The sequence below is a fragment of the Cnephaeus nilssonii genome (assembly GCF_951640355.1).
Source record: "Cnephaeus nilssonii genome assembly, chromosome: 18".
NCBI lineage: Eukaryota > Metazoa > Chordata > Mammalia > Chiroptera > Vespertilionidae > Cnephaeus > Cnephaeus nilssonii.
The window spans coordinates 51,276,216-51,300,231 of record NC_137089.1 but is presented as its reverse complement, the minus strand read 5'-3'; the positions used below and the strand labels follow the sequence as shown (position 1 = coordinate 51,300,231).

Genomic DNA, 24,016 nt, shown 5'->3' with positions numbered 1-24,016 from the left:
TCCCGCCCATTTCCTCTGGGCATCACCTTCCCGTCTGCTGGACAGGAAGGTCCTGAGTGCTGCCTTCAAACTCCTCTCCGGACAGATGTTCCTTGTTCTCTCTCCTGTTATCTAGACAGACTCCCTGGGAACCTGACAAATCTGACCATTTCTTTTTGTGGCATTTCTTCCATAGCTTTAACTTCTCCCCTTCTTAGTGACTTCTTCCTTTCATCTTAAAAACAACAAAACTCTTACTCTATTCGGCACTCTTCCCTTTTACAGCCAAATTTCTCAAATTGTATTATCTCCTAATTCGTTATCTCTCATTCTTAACACAGGCCATTGTTACTCTTCCTGCCTGCCCCACCCACCCACTGGGGTGCTCAGGATTCTTGGATGAAATGAAAGTGACGCATATTTCAGGCTTCATCTTGAATTCTTGACAGCACTGTCACAGTGGACTACTTCTTGAAATACTTCTCTAAAAATCTTTTTATACCCTTTGGTAGATTATTAAATGCTAGGATTCCAAGGCCTCATCTGTTGTTGGCCACGTGTATTCTAACGACTCAAACATTTTTGTCCCCAGCTCAAGCACCAAATCTATAGTTTTTGGTACTAAATTTCTCCACCTAGAAGAAAAAAATAGTTAAAATGTTGAGTGTTTGTATAGCAGACAAAGAAATAATAAGCACTTTTCATTCGTTGCAGTAATGTTAAATGGAAAGTGCTTAGCTATTTGCCTGGTAGTTCCCCATTTCATAATACAACAGCTCTAAGTCCTCCCTGAGCATCAGTCCCCTAGAGGGCTTACTAACTCCAGGATGCTGGGCCCCACCTCCAGAGTCTGAGTAGGTCTGTGGCAGGCTGAAAATGCACATTTCCGGAAGTTCCCAGGTAGCACTCTGCTGGGTTGGGGACTGCACGGGCAGCTGTGGCGTGGTCCTCAATCACAGAAGCAAAGTAGCCTGCTTCACAGCGGGGCCGTGGCATGGCTGGTTCGAGGAAGTTCTAGTTCTTCACCCACTGTCCCCATCCCAAGCATATTATTAAACCTCTTTCTCAAGTATGTTTCCCTCAGTCCAGCTCACAATTGAACTTCCTACACCTCCTGTTCCCTCCAGAATGGGCTCTTTCCTAAGGTTCCCAACTGCCAGTAGCAATAGTGTGGAAACGTACTCATGACCCCCACCCCCAACATCCAGTCTGTCACCAAACCCTGTCAGTTTTGCCCCACAAACTTTCTCACATTCATCCACTTTTCTCCGTTTGCCATGGCCATTCAGCCATCACAAGCCACCACCAGTTCTCACTTGTAGTATTAAAATAGCTTTCTAACTGTCTCCCTATATCTCCTCTTTTTAAAAAAAATATATTTTATTGATTTTCCACTGAGAGGAAGGGAGAGGGATAGAGAGTTAGAAACATCGACCAGCTGCCTCCTGCACACCCCCTACTGGGGATGTGCCCGCAACCAAGGTACATGCCCTTGACGGGAATCGAACCTGGGACCTTTCAGTCCACAGACCAACGCTTTATCCACTGAGCCAAACTGGCTTCGGCCCTGTATCTCCTCTTGCCCTCCTTTAATTCACTCCTACAATACCAGGAATCGTTTATTTATTTATTTTTAAAAGACAAATGAGACTAACAGCCTGTTTAAAACCTTTTACTGCTCTTAGCAAAAAAAAGGCCAAATTCTTTACTGAAGCCTCCAGGAGTCTACATGACTATTTGTGTCTACTTGGGATCAATTAAACTATTCTTCTCTCAGTCATTATGGAAATATCATACTGGCCTCTTAGTATGATAGTACCAGATCTGGTTTGTGGTTTGGGTTTATAGCTGCACTAGAACCACTGCTGGGTAGTGTTTCATTGTATGGTTATATTTTCCCACCATAAACTTTTTAATCTTTAGTATTGGGAATCAATGGTGATACCAAGGGTGGGTCTTGAATAGAAGGCAGAGGAGAGACAGTCCACAGTAAGCGGCATTTTCACACTGTCTTCAGAAACATGTGATTCATTTGAGAGAGTAGGTAGTGCCAGTGGGTGAGTCTGGATTCCTAAGCAGCACCTGGAACATTACCTTGGACTCTAAACTAAGGAGTTTGAAGATTATCGTAAAAGCTGTGGTTAACCATGGGCGATCTTAAGTAAAGGAGCAACTTAAAGATTGATGTTTTTGGAAGATCTCTCGGGCAGTGTGTGGGAAGAGAGTGGTGGTGGGAGCACTATATTTGGGAAGCAAGGAACTGTTTGAGTCATTTACTCACTAATCAGGAGAGTAAAGACAAGTGCCAGTGCAGGCAGTGGTAGAGAAATGGAAGAGATGGAACATATTTAAAGGGATTAACATGTTAGTGTGCTTTTTTTTCCTTTCTTTTTATGCTTCCTATCACATCCTTTCCATAGTTCACTATGAACTCTTGGGAATGACCTCTATTTGATAGCTTCCTTTTTATTTTAGCTTTAACCCTTTGCACTCGCTTGCTTTTTTCTCATTTCCTTTATTCCTTTATTCTAATGCTAACCGCATCCGAGAGCAAAAGGTTAAACGGTCCTTCCCACCTCTGAGCCATACGATGCTTTATACATCTAGTACTTAGTACCAGCAGTAGTCATCATCTGTTGGGTGCCAGACCATAATTATAACAGTTGGTTTGCATTAACCTAATTTCTCTATCAAATCTGATACAAGTAGATGCATGTGAGGAAACTGACATGCGCTCATGTAGCCAGTAACAAATGGAGCTGGAGTACCAGTTCACCCGGGCTCTGCAACTCCTGCCTCTCCAGTACACTGTGCTTGCTGCTGAGCGTGCACTTACTCTTGTGGTTGAAAATCATGTCTTGCCCTTCGTGCCTTGCGGTGTTGAGCAGGTGTTCAGCACTTGCAGATAGCCGCTCTGTGTGCCCAAGAAAGTTCCAGAAGGGAGTGGTGGTGGGTGGCGGCTGTGGTGTGGCTGTAATAACAGATTATTCTCCATCTCTTTCAGATCTGGATGGTGCTCTGCTCTCGGGCCCAGACTGTGACAGGAATGTGAACACAAACGTGCTGGCAGAAGCCAGCTTGGGGCAGGATGGAGGCGATGCTGGTAGGCACAGCAGGACTTGTTGTCAACAATATTACAGTGTCCTTTTATCCCCCTCTGCCCTGTGCAGTAAGAATTTAAAAAGAATAAATTTAAGAGGATTTGAGGCTTGGGAAGTGTTTGTGTTCGTGTTTACTAAGGACCTACTGCAGTTTCTTTTTCTTAAAGGAGAGGATTATATGTAAGTACTTTAATCTGTGGTGTCTGTGATTATGATGGACTTTGGAAGCCTGGTAAATAAAAATAGATAGGTATTTCTCCTTTGTTGGGTGGACATTTTAAAACTCAGTATCAAAAGTAATTATGATGACTTCTGTTAAAGTATAGATGGCATGAGAATGGTAATTATTAGAATGATTTAATGCATTTGAATTAGCTTTGATATAAAATAATTGGTTGTTGCTGGCTATAGAAAATGTTAATTCTAAATAGTAATATTTACCTGGTATATCAGCTGTACTTTGGGGAACAAAGAATTCATGAACATTCCACAGAATTACATGAATACATTAGGAGTCAATTAGAAAGGGAAAGCTTTCTTTACAGAAGAATGACAAGCTCATAAATATAGAAGAACTAAGGGCCCGGTGCATGAAATTCGTGCAGTGGGAAGGGGTCCCTCAGCCCAGCCTGCCCCCTCTCACATACTGGGAGCCTTCAGGGGATGTCCACTGGGGAGCGGGCCTAAGCCACAGTCTGGCCTCCCTTTGCGGGAGGCGCCAGCCCCATTACCCCGCTGCTGCAGCCGCCAAGGTATTTTCATCAACACTGACTCCAGTCCCTTCACCATGAAAAAAATTATAACTTTCTTTAGGCATTTTCAAGATGTGTCTTTCATAGGATATGACATTTCTTTGTTTTTCTTTTTATCCTCACCTGAAGATATGTTTCCATTGATTTTTTTCCCCCCTTCCCTCCGATCCCAGGCTCGGCCCCTGCCCAAGCCTAAAGCCTCCACCCCAGGCTTTAGGCTTGGGAAGGGATTCCCCCCTAACCTCTGCCACCTCCGATCGCAGGCTTGGCCCCTTCCCAAGCCTAAAGCCTCCACCCCAAGCTTTAGACTTGGGAAGGGGGACCCCTCGCCCCTCCGATCGCAGGCTCAGCCCCTTCCCCTCCGCCCCTCCTATGGCCGGCTAGGAGTGACCTGGGTGCCGGGGAGGTTCCCAGGACCCAGGTATGTATGCAAATTAACTGTCATCTTTGTTGGGTTAATTTGCATACTCTGATTAGCTGTAGGCGCATCGGAGGTACGGTCAATTTACATGTTTCTCTATTATTAGGTAAGATGATATTTTTGCACCCCCACAGGAAATAATTCAAGAACCTCACTCTATGGTGACATTGTTCATGGGCTTCCAGGACTGAGCCACAGGGGTGTGGGAATGGAAGGTTTACAGGGCGATGCGTCTTCCATTACAAAGGGGAAAAGAGATCTGTACAATAAAGAGGTCTGATGAGTGACCATAGCGAGTGATCCAACATAGTGCTATGGTGAAAGGAACCAGAACACAGGCCTCCTGGTGCGGTGGGCAAGCTGATGCACAGGGTCTGGTGTTCTTGGCCCAGATCTAATCACACAGGAAATGAGGTAGATGAACGTAAGTCCAGCTAGTCCAGATTCTAAAGGTCTAGTGCCAGGAAAGACAAGCAGAGGGACCATGGATTGAAGGGGACCAACCAAGCGCACTGTGTCCGTCATGATTATATCATGAGTCCCAACAAGGACTAAAGGGGCATTTTGGGAACAGCTGGATATTTGACTATGTCATATGGATTAACCTTTTGCACTTGGATGTCGAGTGTGACTCGACACGGTTAGCATTAGAATAAAGGAATCGAGAAAAAAGCAAACGAGTGCAAAGGGTTAAATGACAGGTGTTGAACAATTTTAAATTTCTTGGGTGTGATAAAGGTGCTGTGGTTATGTGGGAGAAAGTTCTAGAAGATGTACGCTGTGTTTAGGGATGACGTGATGGTTGTACAGCTTGTTTTCAAATAGACATCAAAGGTGTGCATATGTATTGCAGAGCACCTTCGGCAAAATGAACATTTGTTGAATGTACATAAAGAGATATAGATGGTCATTGTTTCAGCTTCTGTAGCCTAGAAATTTTTTAAAGAATTGATGGGGAGGGGACTATTAGGGGTACTTATTACCAAAACCTGTTGGGCTTCTGAATTCAGTATACACTGACAAAAAATAAAGCCAAAACTCGGAAGAAGCTCCCTTAAGGTGGTTTCTCCTAACTGTTGAAAGAATTTACAAAAAAGGTTTTGAAATTAGTAGTTTTAAGTTACATTTTGAAGACTTTTTGCTTGTACAGAGAATTGCTGAGTACAGGAATGTTTTCTTGCTTTTGGTTTAGAAATCTGTTTCAAGAATGGGCTGGTTCAGTTGGGCTGTGTGCATTCATACGTAGTTTTAAATTTGCACACACACATTTTCAGTAGGTAATGGTCTCTAATTTATCTCATTCTCAAAAAAAGAAACACCTTGATTTAGAGTCACTTGTCTTTAGGGGACACATGGACCATTGGATTTTTTGCAACTGAGACCAGCCTTTATCTTACAATTTTGACTATAAAAACATTGCTTTCTTCTTAGTTTGCCATTATGGAGTCATAAGCACAATTTTGCAGTAGATTTTCAGTGACCTTAATGATCCTTCAGTGGGTTGAATTACAAAGGGACCTTTCTTCAAGCTGCTCTTAGGTGTCCTACAAGATACCCCATTGTTGTAAGGATTGGGAGAGATGACTAAGTTTGGGATAAGCCTTCCTTAATTTTAATTACTTTGAATTTCAGAATGCTCTTGCCTATTATTATCATGAATGCTCTTTATTATGTCTTTACTGTAGGGTATTTAGAAAAACATGGAATTTCAAGTATTAAAAATCTTTAATTCTGACTCTTAGATTATCAATTCCTTATATTCATGTTTTAGGCTATTCTGTCTGTTCCTTTATGTAATGAATAATATTTAGTTGATATCAACATATCTAACATGATTTCTTATGTTAATTTTTCAAGTATTTTGAACATGTCAGAAATACCATTTGCCAGAAACATTTATTCAACATATAACTAAAGAGTATGTTTTGGACATTAAAAATACAAAGGCAAGACAGGCATTGATTTGGACAAGAACTGTGAGTCACAAAGCTCAAACTTTAGGAATGTGAAGGTGATCTATTCCTTCGTACACATGGACAAGGTGCCTCACTAGGATTCTGAAAACTTTCCCCCAAACAGCAATACATTATAGTTAAATTATATAATTATGGATTTGGGATTTCCTTCCTTTTTCTCTTTTAGTCCTTTGTTTTTTGTTTTTGAGAGGGCTTTCCTAACATTTAACAAAATGGGTGGTTTTCTAAGCACAAAACAGTTTACATTGTTAGCAATGAAATGCGATCTTAAATCTCTGAGAGGCCTTTGTGCACTGTTGGGTATTGAGACTTTCACCAAAGAAGATGTTTTTAAGTTCTTAAAAAAATTTTTTTTAATATTTTTTTATTGATTTCAGAGAGGAAGGGAGAAGGAGAGGAGAGGGAAAGAGAGATAGAAACATCAGTGATGAAAGAGAATCACTGATTGGCTGCTTCCTGCACACCCCCCACTTTTTGGGATCGAGCCCATAACCTGGGTGTGTGCCCCTGACTGGAATTGAACTTGGGACCTTTCAGTCTGCAGGCTGATGCTCTATCCACTGAGCCAAACCAGCTAGGGCAGTTATTTTAATTTTTAAGAAAATTAATGTATCTGCAAATAGATGCAGTATAGGGAAATGAATTTTTTATTTTTATTTTTTTTATTTATCCTCACTGGGGGTATTTTTCTACTGATTTTTAGAGAGAGTGAAAAGGAGGGGGAGAGGGAGACATTGATGTGAGAGAGACATCGATTGGTTACCTCCCACATGCCCCCGACTAACTGGGGCCAGGGCCTGCAACCCAGGTACATGCCCTTGACCAGAATCGAACCTGTGACCTTTCAGTCTGCAGGCCAACACTGTCTACTGAGCCAACCAGCTAGGGCTGGGAAATGAATTCTTAGAAAACCCATTTTTTGACAAGCATTCCTTTATTATATCCATGGTGTACATGCGAGGAAACTTAATCCGTTGCTGCAGAGTGAGCTGTGCACAGCCTGGAAGGGGGAGTCCAGGCAGAGACCTTGAAGGTAGAACCATCTCCCCACAGAGGACAGCACCGAGGAGTCTGCTTGGAGCAGAGCGGCCAGGAGGGCGGTTGGAAGCAAGGGCTAGTCAGGTACTGCTTTGTAGGCGATGGGGAGTCCTTGGCTTCTACTCTGTGAGATGGACAATCCTTGCAGGCTTTTGAGCAGAGGGCCAGGCTCTGACTGAAAGTTTAAAAAAGAACCTGATTGTTGTGTTGAACTACACTTGAGGAAGGCAGACAAGCGGATGGCTACTGAAAATAATCCAGAGGCTAGAGGTGATGGTGGATTGGATCTGGGTGGCAATAGCCATGAGGATTATGGATTCACATTGCCCAAGGATTCCCAGAACAAGGAATAGTCAAGATGGGACCAAGTCCAGAGGAGAGAATTCCTATTTTAGCTAATCTGAAGATCCTAGGGGACTTCGACTATTCTATTTTGATTCTACCTTCTTGATTTTCATTTGTTTAAGGATGAAACAAATGGTTTTAGAAAGAGGTTTTGGTGAAGCCCCCAAAGGGCATTCAGTTACCTTGGCCCAGTGTGTCTAAAACCACCAACAAGAGTCTAATAATACAAGAACTTGATATTTGCAGTTTACCTGTTTATATATATATTTTTTAATTTAATAAATCTTTATTGTTCAGATTATTACAATTGTTCCTCTTTTTTCCCCCCATAGCTCCCCTTCACCTGGTTCCCACCCCACTCTCTGCCCTTACCCCCTCCCCCGTCCTCATCCATAGGTGTACAATTTTTGTCCAGTCTCTTCCCGCACCTCCCACACCCATTTCCCCCCGAGAATTGTCAGTTCACTCCCTTTCTATGCCCCTGATTCTATTATATTCACCAGTTTATTCTGTTCATCAGATTTTTTTATTCACTTGATTTTTAGATTCACTTGTTGATAGATATGTGTTAGTTCATAATTTTTATCTTTTACCTTTTTCTTCTTCCTCTTCTTAAAGAATACCTTTCAGCATTTCATATAATACTGGTTTGGTGGTGATGAACTCCTTTAGCTTTTTCTTATCTGCAAAGCTCTTTATCTGCCCTTCAATTGTGAATGATAGCTTTGCTGGGTAGAGTAATCTTGGTTGTAGGTTGTTGCTATTCATCACTTTGTATATTTCTTGCCACTCACATCTGGCCTGCATAGTTTCTGTTGAGAAATCAGCTGACAGTCGTATGGGTGCTCCCTTGTAGGTAACTGTTTTTGCTCTTGGCATTTTAATTATGATGTGTCTTGGTGTGGTCCTCTTTGGATTCCTTTTGTTTGGGGTTCTGTGCGCTTCCTGGACTTGTAAGTCTATTTCTTTCACCAGGTGGGGGAAGTTTTCAGTCATTATTTCTTCAAATAGGTTTTCAGTATCTTGCTCTCTCTCTTCTTCTGGCACCACCATAATTCTGATGTTGGTACGCTTGAAGTTGTCCCAGAGGCTCCTTACACTATCTTCATATTTTTTTATTCATTTTTCTTTTTGCTTTTCTGGTTGAGTGTTTTTTGCTTCTTTGTATTTCAAATCTTTGACTTGATTCTTGCGATCCTCTAGTCTGCTGTTATATCTCTGTATATTATTTTTTATTTCAGTCAGTGTATGCTTAATTTCTAGTTGGTCCTTTTTCATATCCTCAAGGGTGTCACTAAATTTAGCGACCTTTTCTAGAAAATTCTTGGAAAACCTTATAACTGTGGTTTTGAACTCTATATCCAGTCGTTTGCTTTCCTCCATTTCTTTCATTTGTGATCTGTTTCTTTGTCTCTGCATTTTGGCTGCTTCCCTGAATAGATAGAGTGGCTTTGTGTGCTAGGTGTCCTATAGGGCCCAGTGGCTCAGCCTCCCCAGTTACCTGAGGTGGACACTCTTGGTGCAGCCCTTTGTGGGCTGTGTGCACAGTCTTGTTGTAGTTAAGCCTTAATTGTTGTTGGTATCACTGGGAGGAATTGACCTCCAGGCCAATTGGCTGTGAGGATCAGCTGTGTCTACGATGGGAGAACTTCTGTGCTGGAGACACCCTTATGGGAGAAGACTTGCAAAAGCCTCTGTGCTCAGCTTGGATGGGGCAGAGTCTCAGGGCGGAGCAGACAGCATTGGTTTCCCATTAGCCCTGCCCTAATAGGCCCCTGGGTCTCAGTGTCCCACGGTAATCACTGCGAGCACTTCTGAGAGAAAGCCGCCCTCGAGTTCTGCCTGCTGCCAGACAGTCCAGTTTCTCCCCGAATGAGTCTGGGTCCCCAGAGTCTTGCCCGGAACTGGAGTTCAGTGCAGTTGGGAGCTTTTGTCTCCCTCCCGCTTGAGAAAGCCAGCCGCGTACTCAGTTGCCTGCCCTCTCCGCGAACGTGCCTTGGTACGTCTGCCTTCCACAGTTCCTCTCTTTCCTTCTAGTTGTAGAATTTCCACTCAGCCAGCCTTCCTGTGGTTCTGGATGATGTCCGTTTTGTCTTTTAGTTGTAGTTTTGAAATTGTTGTGCAAGGCAGCAGTTTAGGCGTTTACCTATGCCACCATCTTGGTTTATTCTATGTTTATATTTTTCATCCTTCATCCATTTTTCTAAACCAGTTAGTCTTAAAACAAGACTATGTGATTGTTTGGGGGACAGAAGGAGACTGTCTAGTTGCACAGCTGGGCTTGGGGTGGTAGTCACTAGAGACAGAATAATTAGGAAGAGTAACTATTCTAAGACAGGGTTCTGTGTTGAATATGTTTGAAAGATAGTATTTTCATTGTGGCCTCCACACACCATTAAATAGTATTTAGATTTACTTCACTGAATTTTCCCCTATGTTTGAATTGTATTTTAAACTTTAGTTTGTTTTCTGTTTAAGATTTCTGCCAATCAGGATATTATAATTAGGTAATAAAGTATGAAGACATGTCAGCTTTAGATTAAAATGTAGAGGCTTTTTTATTTAGCTATTTTAAATTAAGCTCTTCTATCTTAATTCTCATTTATCATGTTTTTTTATTCCAGCAAAAGACAGATCTTTATTACCATTATTACATCGAAATCATTTTTCAATTGTATTAGGTACTTCACATGATTTCAAGTATGGCCTGATGCCTGGCCCATCAAGTGATTTCAAGTATGGATTGCTACCAGGTACTTCAAACGATTTCAAGTATGGATTGCTACCCGGTGCTGCAAACGATTTCAAGTATGGATTGTTGCCTGAATCTTGGCCAAAACAAGAAACTTGGGAAAATGGCAAGTATTAGTCAACTAAATATCTACAGAATTATTCTGAGTTGTGGTTTTTTGTTTGTTTGTTTTTTTAATCAGGACAGTAGTAGCCCTATAATAGTCCCTGTTCTCAGGAATAGGTAAGCTTTTGAGAGCAAGTTTTCTGTTTATATATAAGTGCTTTTCTGTGTGTTTTTTTTATTCTCAAAGGTGAATCATCTCTAAATATGAACAAGTTAAAATGCCCTCATTGTACCTATGTAGCCAAATACAGACGAACACTAAAAAGGCATTTGCTCATTCATACGGGAGTCCGATCCTTTAGCTGTGATATTTGTGGAAAACTGTTTACTCGCAGAGAGCATGTAAAAAGACATTCCCTGGTAAGTAACTTTAAATATAACTGATCTTTGAGCTAAACTATGTTAATGTCAGTAAAATTTAAGGCATTTTAAGACTGTTACCTGCAGTTTTAAGGAAGGCTGATTATTAAATAGCTTTAAACAAAGAATATGATTTATGGTCTGATACTGAGCCTCATACAGCAAAAAATGGTATATTCACTCACGGTTCAACTGGTGATTTGAGTGGTTCAAATGCATTCAATTGTTTATACCGTCCTTATTGGATTTTTCCCCCTTCAATTAGGTGCATAAAAAGGATAAAAAATACAAATGTATGGTGTGTAAGAAGATCTTCATATTAGCTGCCAGTGTTGGAATAAGACATGGATCTCGACGCTATGGTATTTGTGTAGATTGTGCAGATAAACCACGGCCAGGAAGGCAACAAGTTGTAGTTCAGGGACAGGATACAGATTTCCCTCGGGATGAAGAGTACGAGGAGAACGAAGGGGGAGAAGCTGAAGAAGAGCTGGCTGATGATGGAGAAGATCAGAACCACCCGTCACAATGGGACGAGTTGGGAGACGTCTGTATGTCTCAGGATGATTAACTGGCCTACTCTACTCCTCAAGGATGCTGCATTGGGACGTAATATGAAGCAACAATTTGAATTGTTGAACTTGAAGGCTTGCAAAATATGGTACATGCTGGATGGTAGTTAAGTTGCTGTGAAAACTGTAGGGTCAAAGCCTTATAGCAAAATTTTTTTATATTTGCACAGGACTGGACAGCAACCAACCTTGTGGTTGGATTACATGGAGTCCCCACATCTTCAGTCAGTTATCAAAGTAAAAATATTTTTTATTTATAGGATATACAGTAACTCTTTGGGTCCTAATGAAAATGGATTACCTGTCTGTAAAGAGCTGACGTTTACGTACCAGTTAACCGGAATGAAGAAAATCCAGTTATGAGAATACAGTGACAGCTGGCCCAACTACTCTGTCCACCAAACCACTCAGGCTAGTTTGTACTAGTAGAGTTTTGTTTCTATTTTTATTTTTATTAATTTTATTTTTTTTAATACAGATTTTCAGTGAGGGGCCTTTTCAACCCCATTGGTTGTACTTTTCTGTATTTTCCATTTTGATTTGCTTCATAAGTTAAACCAAGTCTCTTCTAGTCTTAGGTATTATTTCTCAGTTTTGTGCTGATGGGCATGTTTATAAGAACTGGAGAGGTAATTTATTGGAATGAACTAATTGACTTCCTCCATTCCCCCTTCCTTTTTGACATGAATTTTACTACTTCACAAATGAAGAATGATGTTGCAAAGTTACCGTGACGAAGTTGACAAATACCACTAAATGATTATGATTTAGAAGTCACTTCCTCTTGCTGCTCTAATCTGATAAAATGGTTCTATATGACGTTTTCTGACATGGTATTCGATTTTGGGTATCTGTTACTTTGGCACTATTCTTGTTTGCCTTTTTTTATTTTTGCCAGTGTACTATACCTCAGTCCTATTTGAAAAGACAGAAATCTGATCGAAAGAAGAGTCATAGAAACAATAAGTAAAATGATTTGTTTTATGATTTATCCTCCATGTCCAGTTTGGTTAGCTTGTTATGCAATATAAGTGAACTATCAGGTTTTTACTCTTGTGCCCTTTTACCATTAAAATTAACACAAAAATTGCATTCTCTTTTGTTTCATATTTACTGGGATATTCAGTGTTTTAAAATTATGATAGACAATTATTTTTTTCAATTCCTTAGTCACTACACCTTGGTATGCAGTCTTTCTAGTAGTCACCTTGATTCAGTGATCTGCAAAAGTCTTACAAATAAAATATTGAGGCTTTACAATTTATGATTAACTGAATTTTTCAGAATACAAGGGGTGATATATTATAAAGTAGAAATTTTCAGGTTTATTTAGCCTGATAGATGAATTAGCTAATTGTAAAGCAGTAAGATGTCACATAATTAATATTAATATTAATATTAATATTAATATGCACATTATCAGGAACATATTGTATATTATATCGAGTGAGGGATATCAAACTTTCAACTTTCTTTTAAATAGAGATTGAGCATATTTTCCTGCTGTGTGGTGCTCCATTTGATCAAGGCCGAAACATTGATACTTTTCTAAGAGACACGCTTTCTCATTACCTTTGATTTCAGTAAAATGATGCTTAAATGTTAGACATCGATGTTTCTGCCCGGATAAATCAAAGATATAAAGTACAGTTACATGGTCAGATGCATCTTTCATTATCTAAACTTTATTATAGTTTCTACATAACTATAAAACGGACACGAATAGTTTTGGTTTGGTTTTTAAGACTGAAGAGTACATCTTATTCTCAATGTTCTAGGTAAATGAGTAAAATATAGTTCTGGTGGGGTCCAAAGTAGACGTTAGTTGGGTAAAGATACTATGAATGAAAAAGTATTTTAAGCATAAAATGTTCTGCATTGTGAATATGTAAGTATAGTATAAAGATTTCTTTCATCCCATTTATCCCCCTCCTTTAAAATAAACCATAGTTTACAATCGGTAGATCTGTCTATATATAAATATATATTAAAGAGAAAAGATATATATCTGAAAGTTGCTAAATCTGCTTTATTAGACTGCAGGTCACTTATTGCATAGAAACTGGACTGGGCTTTACACTCTAATGTACTTTTTACTTTTCCCAAGGTATGAACTTACTCTCTTTAAGTTGAATTTTCTTTGCTACTTAAATCATTTATGTATATCTGGTAAATTATGACCAAATTTCTGTTAGATTGCATACAGTAAATTGAAATACACATGTGGTACACTACGGGATTGTTGTGCTTTTGCTTGGTTTAGTTGGAAGCAAGGTTTGATGTAGATGGCTTGTTACTGTTAATTTAAGATATTCTATGATTGTCCATTGCCTTTTATGTTGTGTTATGACAGATCGGACTATATTTACTTTACCATATTGTTTTTAGATAAGGCAATCCAAAGGAAAAATGTTTATACTCTTGAATATATTAGCCTCAGCCTATATAAAAGTTTCTTCTTTAAAGTAAGCGTTTCATAAGAAACGGAACTGACAAACTTTTCTACTTGCTGACTCCCTAATTTATTTGTTCCATAATCTTGAGGGACTGCCTTTACCCTTCTAGATCATTTTAAAAAACTAGTTTTAGTACTAAGGTATACTACTGGATGTTTCTATTTTTTTAAGTATGTTCTTTTTCTGACTTACAGTACAACTTCAGGAAGTTGAGATGCTAAGAACTTAGGGTTGGTCTCAGAGGTAACACGGAATACCCACAGTTTGGTCTGTGGGGCCCTGGCAGAATTGTGTGTTACACATTTGCTGAATTTTTTTCTTATAACTTAAAATTAAAATTATTTCAGAGCTTTTAATTTTAATGAAGGGGAAGAGCATGAACTGCCTCTTTCCTGTTCACTGTAGTACAGACCCTCTCAGATAAATCGAGGTCATGCACTGTTCCTCAGGCTTCTGACAGTCACCGCCACACGGTCCCTGCACCGTCGGTCAGAGTTTGGCCCTCATTTTTCACAGTCACTGGATGTTTGGCTAAATTCCAGTACCACAGAAACTAAGAGCTGAAAAAAGAAGAGATGTTACAGGAAGGGAAACTGAACTGTCATGCGTAGCTTTGAAATTTGGGGGAAAACATTCACTGGTTTGGGTAGAGCCACCCTGATGAGAAGAATGAGGTGATGCATAGACTCGTGTCAAATGCTTAGAACACTGGCAGTTGTTCAGGAATAGGCGGGGACCAAGAGGAAAAGAAGGAAGGGGGAAGGGGGAGAGAAAATCGGGAAAGGACCAGGGCTTGGAAACTCTCACTACAATATGGTGTCAAAGGCCTGAAAAGAACTGGAGCAGTATAACCGTGGGGAAAGGATGACGAGATGGGTTTTTAAAATCACCAGTTTTAAAACTTTGATAAGCTTTACTTATATTTTTAGGACTTTGTCAACATAGAATGAAGAGTTTATTTTTCTGAATAATGATTCCAAAAGCTACCATTTTTTAGTGCCTACACGTGCCGTTGCGCTTTATTTGATCTGTTCTCTCTAAGGTAGGTGCTATTGTCTCCATTTTCTAGACAGGACAGGCTCCCAGCGGCCGCCTGCCCGCTGTAGCAGCCGCAGGGCCAGGCCGAGCTGCTCCCCCCGCCTCCTCCGAGCCTGGCCCTTCAGAAGGCTCCACTGGGCCTCATGCAACAGCTTTTGTAGTTCACCCTCTTAAGGAGTCCCCTGAGGAGACATTTCCCTTAGAACAGCTGTTAGGAATCTAGCGTCTATGCCTTTCTCCCCACCGTCCCCAGGTGCACGTCCTCCCCACCTTCCCCTGTGCAGCCATTGCTGCACCACCTGCCTACAAACCAGACCCCCAGCCTCAGTGCGGCATTTTCATTTTTAAATGAGGAAAGAAACATGAACCCCAGGTTTTGTGCCGTTCAGTCACCCAGATCCTTAAACTTAACTATGTACAGGCTTCTCTGAGTCCCATTCGGTGTGAAGGGAAGCTTTGCTCCTGCTGTGGCCCTGCCTCCCGGCGGCGCGGCGGGGCAGCTCTAGGCGGCCAGGCCGTGTGGGGAGAAGCAACGGTAAGCGCTGCCCTGGGACACTGGGGACTTGGAGTTGGAGCACACTGGCTACTGGGAACACCGTTTGGGTGGAGGAGAGGGGTGGTTGAGGCCATTATGAAATGGGAGAATCAGCATTTAACACTGTAAACATAAAAAGAACACTTTCTCTGCCTGCTGTTTGTAAAAGCTCTTTGGGAAGATCTTTTACAAAGACCAATTTTTAAATGTAATTTACCTACCTAGTATAAGTGTCCTAAGACATGTATGTAAACTTCCAAGACTGTGTGTCCGTGTATTTAGAAAATACACAAGAATCTTTATCAAACCTAAAAATATAAACTTGTGAGCACTAAACTGCTTCTGGCTTGTGAATTTTGTTGACTCTTGATTTTTTTTCATTCAATTTTTTTTTGCATTCAAAATGTACACAATTAGGCTAATTGGGGTGGGGAGGACACCTTTGTAAACTTTGACTTATGTATAATTCAGTTATCTTTGTAGTTGAGGTTTACAAGTTTGAATTATATACTATTTTAAGGGTTTTTGCTTGTGTATTTTTATATGAAGAGAAGTGCATATAAGCGCCTCCAACTACCTCCTCACGCTGCGTGGAGAGCTGCTCTGGAGCACAGAGTGGCTCTAACCAGCACGTGTCCCATCATGATGACTTGAAGGTTTCTCTACAGGTTTTAGAAACATTAAAGTATTTCCCCTGTAATTGACACTTATAATTTGGGGAATGGGTTGAAAAGCAAAGTTCAATCACTTTATCCCATATTTACAGCATATTAGATTAATGAATTATAAGTAACTATATAAATTTCACGTCTTGCTAAAACTAGTAATATGAGAAAACATACTAACTAATTATTTAGGTTTTTGTGGTGTTAACAGAACAAAGGAGATCACAGAAAGGACCGGATGGTCAGGCTTGTCTAAGGGATGAGAGTCACAATTTAATTTGGAGAATGGCGAGTTAAAGGCGGGGTGGATGCCCATGTGGCATGTAATGCCCCACCGCTTTAATTGTCATGAGGCAGAAGAATTGGGTGCATTCTGTGTGGTTCCAGGGGTTAAGTTGAGACCACTTCCCAAGATTAAAAAGCAGTTTTTAATAATTACCCAAAGATGAAATGGGATTGTTCACAAAAGTCCCCATGTGCACTGGAGCTGTTGTGGATGAAGGGGGCACTAGCTGGCGGCCTGCTTCGGCAGTATTGGCCAGCATTTCTGTGGGAGGTGCTGTGCTTTAAACTTCTCAGACCGTGATAGTTGCCAGTTGTTTGCTTTGCTTTACTAAAAACAAAATATCTTATGGAGGATATTCTGACACCAAAAAGGGGACAGTTAACATTTAGAAATCATGTTTCACTTTATGGAAAAAATTGCTGCTTGAACTTTTTTTCTTTTTCACTGCAAGTCATCACAGACCAATGTGTGGAGGCTGGTATAGGAAATGGAATTCCTGGCTCGATGGTGAGATAAGAAGCAGAGGTCCTTCAGGGCTCAGTCTCTGTCTTAACTACCTGATTTCTGTACTGAAGACGGGAAGAAAAAGTGCACCACAGATCTCTATTACGTGAATTAAAGGGAAGGAAGCTGCTTCCTCGCTGCCCTGTGCCATACTTGCTGTGAACCCGACCTGACCTTCAGCCAGACACTTTTCTTTTTTCCAACACAACCAGTTTGGCAATACGAAAGCATCGATCTACCCACATAATTAGGTGTGTGTTAGAATCTTAGTGAAAGACTCTTACTTCTTGGCACATGTCCCAACAGCTGGTGAGAGAAAACCATATAACATGGTTTCAAGGTAATTGTGGATTTTATTTTATTTTTTTAGGTTGAAAGAAACTTTAGGAGTAATAAAGAGTTGATTCCCAGACAGGTTGCTATAGTGACTTTGCCATGAATTTTAGGACCCAAGACCCCTGAACTTCCATTGTGATATTCTTTCCCTACATCAAACATATATTCAGTAAGTACTTTAGGTTAGGAATTAGACACTACAAAGTATATTCAAATACAGTACCTGGCACATAGTCTGAGCTCAATATTAAGTGAATGATTATTTAAAAGATATCAGTAACTTAAGGATTTTGCCTGCTAGTATCTAATGGCTGGTAGCTGTCAAGCTATATTTTGTTTAGAAGTGGTTTTGTGTTGTCAAGCACAGGATATGTGGGGTCACACATCCTGGACCCTCGGGACCCTTTTCCCCAATACACCCTAGGTGACCATAGCCAAAGACAGTGACCAAACCCAGTCCAGCAGATACTAGAGATCTCAATGCAAGGGTCTTAAATGTGCACCACCTGCATAGCTCGGAATACTTAGTGACAAGATTATTGGTTGGTTGCTGCAAAATACTTGTTTTGAAATGACTAGTGTGGCCAACACTAATGCAAATGTCAGAACTGTATGCGCGGAAGATGTGGAAAACGGGAAGGAAGCCCAGAGGAGCTGGTTCCTGATGAAGGTGCTGGGTCGGAGGTTTTAGTTGCCATATTGTGAAGAGGCATGTGAGGTGATGGCGTTTACATTTTACCACATGAGACAAGCGTTCGTGTGAAGGATCTGTGGAGCTTAGAGTACTTGTCACACAGCCCCCCATCTTGACTCACCCACTTGGGTTACTAAACTGGGATGGTGGTATTTACATAGAGACACGGGCAATTCTCCAAAGTAGGTTACACACTTAATTGTCAAGTAATGGTCCCCTAAATCATTAGATAAAACAGCTAGCTCATTTCAAAGAACAGCAATTACAGAATCGGATCAGCCTCCAAGAGGCCTAGTCCACGGCCGCATCTTCATTATGGCAAAGGAAATTGAAGACATTATTTAAAGATGACATAAACAGCTAGTTTTATACGTGTGTAGTTCTCTCTCATCGGTGATCATAAATGTGCCTCCATGTAAGATGTTATTGCATAAGTTAAAAGGTGTTGGTTAGAATCCTGCACTTGCCTCTGGAAGCCGGGACACCTAGGCTGTCTGTCGGCTCTGCTGCTGTTGGTGACACAGCACACTCCGGGAGCTCCCCTTTCAGTCTGTGGGCACACATGGATTCAACGGACGCATGTTCAGTACCTGTGATGGAGAATGAGATCACACTGAACACTGCTCTTAGTTATTCTACAAGCCATGGGATGGGAAAAGATGCAAGTTTAGCCACGCAAGGAACTTGATCAAAGAGGCCCTTCATTTCAGAGGTTTTGAAAAGCAGGAGTAATTGGGAGGAGTGGACAGGTAGGATCACTAACAATAGAACCGTGCAGATGGACATAAGCTAGTGCACACACAGCACTTTGCATTCATTCTTTCCCCTTTGACATAATAAAAAGACTTTCACCTTGAAAACATATCTTGAGTCTTTGGGGGAAAATATTTGTTACCCATAAAATTTTTGCATGGACCCTAATATTTTTTACTTCACTGGCAAACAAGTGTTATATTACCCATGTGCATCTTCTTCTGGGACAGGAATATCTTACTTTCTAGGTGCCTCCCGTCCTCTCGCTCTGCTGGACCACTCTAGGGTGAAACGAGCTCTTTTTCAGAACCAGTGAGGACTTGGGGAAGCTGGCGCAGTGGGGTCGGCCTGGATGAGGGGCCTGTGACCTCGCAGAGCTTTCCTGTCCAAGAAAGCAGTGCAGTGAGAGCGTGTTCCACGTAGGTGCCAGTTAGGAAAAGAACGGCACCTCCTCAAAGGGTGAAGCCGAGCTGAGTCCCCCTCCCACGTGGTTATTAAGGAAAGCGGTAGCTTAAGTACCTTTCCTCAATTTTCATGTTTTTTTAGCAAAGCATATTTGCACCTCACCAAAAATCTCTTATTAGCACACATCTGAGTGTTCAAAATCCCACTCATCTCGTGTTGGGGGGTGTGTAGATGTGGTGTTTGTTTTATAGTTTGCTTTCAGTGGGGTTCCAAGTCAGCTGACTTGTTCTGAGAGGACCAGAGAATAAATACTTTTGCTTTGTGGACGACAAGGTCTCTATCACAACTAGTCAGCTTTGCTGGTGTACCACGCAAGCAGACAGAAACAGTGTACACGACAGCACGGCTGTGTTCTGATAAAGCTTCCCTTAGGACATGAGGCTGTGGGCTGCTGGCCCCTGTCCTTAACTTCTCCCTGCACCATCTCCCCACCTTTCTGTCCTGTCCAGAGTTACAGATGTAGAAGAGCAGCAAGAATTAGCACCAGTGGCATCCTTTTAGCCGAGAAGGGGGCTCTGGTTAAACAGTAAGACCTTCCATAAGATTCCATTGAACCCCACATCCCAGTACACAAGGTGCCCCTCCACATTCCCTGGTGCCTAAGTAATAAATAAGAAGAGTCTTAAGGAGAGACTTTCACTTGCCAATAAAGCTGTGTGTCTTTCTAATTCTAGACCCTTTATTGCCAGGGGATCCTGTGTTAAACGATATCCTGGCAATAAAGAAGCCCTTCAACCCTAATGCACACCATGACAGTGACTCTGTAGGCTTGGGAGTCTCACTGATGCCTGCATTTATAAAAGGTGTCAGTACAGTGGACTGTCAGTTACTCGGCCACAGCCTGAAAATGCTGAGCTTGTGAGGAACTGACCAGCGTATCTGGCCTGAACAAGGCTCTGCTGAAATGAATTCCCAAGACCAAAGACTAGCCAACGGACCTGGGAGCCTGTGGCATTGTTTCAAGCACGTGACTCCCCGTGGTGACCCACTGAGGACAACCTGGTGGCCTTTGTGTCACTCAGTCTTTTGCAATAGGAGGCTCTCAGTCACACGTGTCACATTTCTATGGGGAGCAGGGCTGAGATCTTGCTCCACAGCCTGTGTCGCCAGTATGACTCATAAACTCGAAAAAATTTCTCTTCAAGACAATTTAAATGTTGATCTAAAATAGTTTCAATAGTTTTTCAGGTTAAGATTGAAATTAATGAGAACAGATGGTCCGATCCTAAGGGATTGGACCAGTTTTGTTGTTCTAACGGGATACTGCACCGTCGGGCGTGTCAGGTCTATTCTGAGAGGACACCTGATGGGACTTGGAAGCACCATCTGCAGCCCATCCACCCCGTACACTGCAGTACAGACTGAGCTTCGGTATCTGAAGGAACTACCCTCTTCAAGGCCATGAGTGACTCAGCTGGCTCCTCACCTCTCTGGCGTTTGGCACTGTTCGTGACTAATTTCCTTCGACTCCTCTTCTGACCCCAAAAGCATTCTTTGAGGGGCACTCTCCCAGCGTTCTTTCCGTTGGTATTGTCATTCAGTACCAAGTGACCACAGTGACTTCAACCTTGGTGACGTCCATCACTGGCCACTCTTGGGAGTTTACAAATCTTTGTGTAATAACACCATGCACTGTTAGACGCACAAAGGAGTTTTAGTCGCAATCCTAATTAGGGTCTCGGTTCTTTCATGAGCAGAAGGGTCTTTACAGTTATATTCTGCTGTATAGAGTCTCACCATGAGCTGAGACGGCCTGGCAAAGTCACCCTTAGAAGAATTAAAACCGTGATTTTAATTCTTTCTCCAGCCACGTCCACACTGTTTGATGAGGTGGTGTCTGGCTGCCTTATTCTGTCATATCAGCACGTATGCATCTCTGCTAACTACACAGACTCATGGACTGAACAGAAGGACCTTAGAAACAAGGACAGTGTGTGTTATCCCGCCTCTGAACTCATTCTGTTAACGTTCATAAAGCAGGTCTTCTGAGCTTGAGACTCTCCTCCTCCTCGCTCTGAGCTGCATCGAGTTGAAATCTGCTTCCTCCATCGCGGTGCCAGAGATTCATATCCTTCCACATACTGGTCTGTGTGACGGTGGACACTGGGAGGGGCACACTGCATTTGAGCAGAGCTCAGGGCCTTAAATTTTTTTCATTCATAGCAAATAGTATTCTGTGTCTTCATTTCTGTTGAATAATATCAGAATTCATACTTGTCTACCCTTTTCCAGTTTAATGTTTCACTTTTCATTTTAAGGCTAATACTAATATGGAAAACTAATGCCCAATGAGAGGTTTTTAAAGAAAAGCGTCCAGAAATATTTCTTAAAAGTAGAATGTTAATTTGCCTGCACTACACTTAACATGAGATTAAACTTGCTTCTCCAAGATAAGATTTTGTTTGCAGCTTGATATAAAAATTTTAATGTTGCTTAATCCTAGGCTTTCAAGAATCTCATAATTGATTTTTATGCAGTATAATTTTACCATATATAAATTTAATGACTCAGTTCCCTTTAGAAAATGTATTACAAGGAAGATGAGTTTTTTCTTCTAATTGCATTTTAGATCATATTCTGAAAGATGTGAGAAATATTTTGTTTCTATTAAATTCTTATAAAACTTCAGGTCCCTCGGCCCAAGCCGTTCCTCTCCTTTATGCATCCAGACAGATGAATATGGTGGCTGCATGGTTATTGCTTTGAAAAGATGCAGAGCCCAATGCCAGAGCCCGTCCTGTCCCAGAGAGGGACAGTGTCCTCTTCAGGAGGCCAGTGTAAGTCCTAACAATTATTAGATGCTCATCAGCGTAGTATTTTGTTGTCAATGTTTGAACTTTAAAAATACGAGCGAGGGAATTTCATAAAAATAGCTACCAAAATGCTTTTTGTAAGGGTTACTGCATGCTGTGTGAAAGTTCCCGCAACACCCTCGCTGTCTCACCGCAGCCGGAGCGGGGCCTCCCACGCGGTGCCCCGGGGGACCGATTGCATCGCCACTCGAGCCGCTGACGCTCGTGAGAGCAGAGGGGATGGCTTTGCTCTGTAAGCACTACCGCTCACTGACACAGGGCATTTCACATCATGTTCTGAGAGATTAGTTATAACTTTTAGGTTGAATGTAAGCAATTTCTTTACAATATGATTGTGACTCTAATCCAGACCTCAGAACGGCCATTTTGGGGAAAATAAGCATAAATGAGGCAGACATAGTATTTTTTTGCAAGCAAAAAGTGACTAGGTTGCATTAGCTGGTTTTCCACTGTAAAAGTCCATTTTCTGCACATATAACGGAAGTGACTTGAAAAATCAGATTTGAGAATTTTTCCAATATATCATCCTGTCATTGATGTCCTACTTTTTAATAGAACCTTTTTTCTTATATTCCAGCCTTTATTAACATGATTCGTTGTTGGAGATGATTAATGAGGCAACTGCAAAGGCAAAATCCAGCGTTTTGTATGTCCTAAGAGACTGTCAGCTTTATTTTTGTAGCCACATGTGCACACAGAAAGCAAACTTAACCCTGCCATTAAGGAGAAATCTTAAGCCAGTGAAACAAAAGATTAATAGACTGTAATCAAGTACCATCATAATCGTTAAGGTTTAAGTTTCCGTTGTGGGATGAATTTTGGACTACAGGACACATTTAGGCCTTTGTATTTTAGTTTCAGAGTTGAGAGTCAGGCTTGGTGAGAAGTAAAGTGTTATGACTCCTTAGAGCCACGGGGAAGGCACTTCTGTAAGTTTGATGCACAATCTATTGACAAGAGTATTGATCTGTAAACAAGTTTTCATGATACGTAGATGCAACTTAGAAAGTTTAAGAATAAACTACTGAATTTCATATGAACTTTACTTACTTGAGCAGGTATATTTGTTGAATAACTGAAGAATGTGTCCAGACCAACTGGGCATTTTTTCTGGCTGAATTTTATATCTATCCATATAAAAACCTAAGCAACCCAACAACCGGAACGACCGGTGGACCAGTTGCTATGACATGCACTGACCAGGGGGCAGACGATCAAAACAGGAGCTGCCCCCGGCTGGTCAGTGCGCTCCCACAGCCAACCTCCCTGGCCCCGATGGGGACTGAGCAAGATGGCCCCGATCGGCCCTGATCACCAGCCATGCCTAGGAATCCCACCCGTGCACAAATTTGTGCATCGGGTCTCTAGTATATATACACTGAGTGGCCAGATTATTATGACCACCCCATCAATACTTCGGTGGGCCACCTTTTGCCTTCAATACTGCGGCGCTTCTTCTTGGCATTGACTCCACGAGATGTTGAAAAGTGATGTGAGGAATCTGACACCATGCCTGATGAATGGCACCCATATCTTCAGAAAAAAATAACTTCTACTGTCGTGGTAAACACCTGCTTCCCTATTTATAATGGTCTGGCCCTCTAGCAACTTCAGCGCAAATTATAGCTAATTTGCCTACAAACATCAGGTAGTCATAATAATCTGGCCACTCAGTATATATTGATTTCAGAGAGGAAAGGAGGAGAGGGAGAGAAACACCAATGATTAGAGAGAATCATTGATTGGCTGCCTCCTGTGTACACCCCACTGGGGATCAAGCCACCAACCCTGGCCAGAATCGAACCCAGGACCCTTCAGTCCGCATGCCAACGCTCTATCCACTGAGCCAAAGTTGGTTAGGGCTCCGGCTAAATTCTTTTAACTAAATCTAGCCATGTTTTAGATATAAATACAAAGCTAAGTAAGGATCCATTTTATCCTCAAGTTAACCTGAAGTGAATTTTAATCCTATTTTATTTGCCAAAAATAATCTCGATGTAAACATTTTTATTCTAAGGTAACCATGTGAATGTACTGCCTGCTTTTGAGTACCTTACTTCCAGGGGCACA

General features: G+C 41.5%; 1 protein-coding gene across 2 annotated transcripts in view; it reads left to right on the top strand.

Moving 5' to 3' along the window:
* ZBTB10 (zinc finger and BTB domain containing 10) overlaps positions 1-22,730 on the top strand; it is a 39,980-nt gene extending 17,250 nt beyond the window's left edge. Inside the window, exons 3-6 of one of the 2 annotated variants that reach the window (XM_079796153.1) lie at positions 2,984-3,082; positions 10,294-10,470; positions 10,657-10,829; positions 11,662-22,730. In XM_079796153.1, coding sequence (XP_079652279.1) covers positions 2,984-3,082; positions 10,294-10,470; positions 10,657-10,829; positions 11,662-11,673 — 461 coding nt within the window. In that variant the 3' untranslated portion in view covers positions 11,674-22,730. Of the gene's footprint in view, positions 1-2,983; positions 3,083-10,293; positions 10,471-10,656; positions 10,830-11,094 lie in introns of both variants that reach the window. The other variant, XM_079796152.1, reaches the window with a different exon arrangement.
* Positions 22,731-24,016: the final 1,286 nt, after the last annotated feature.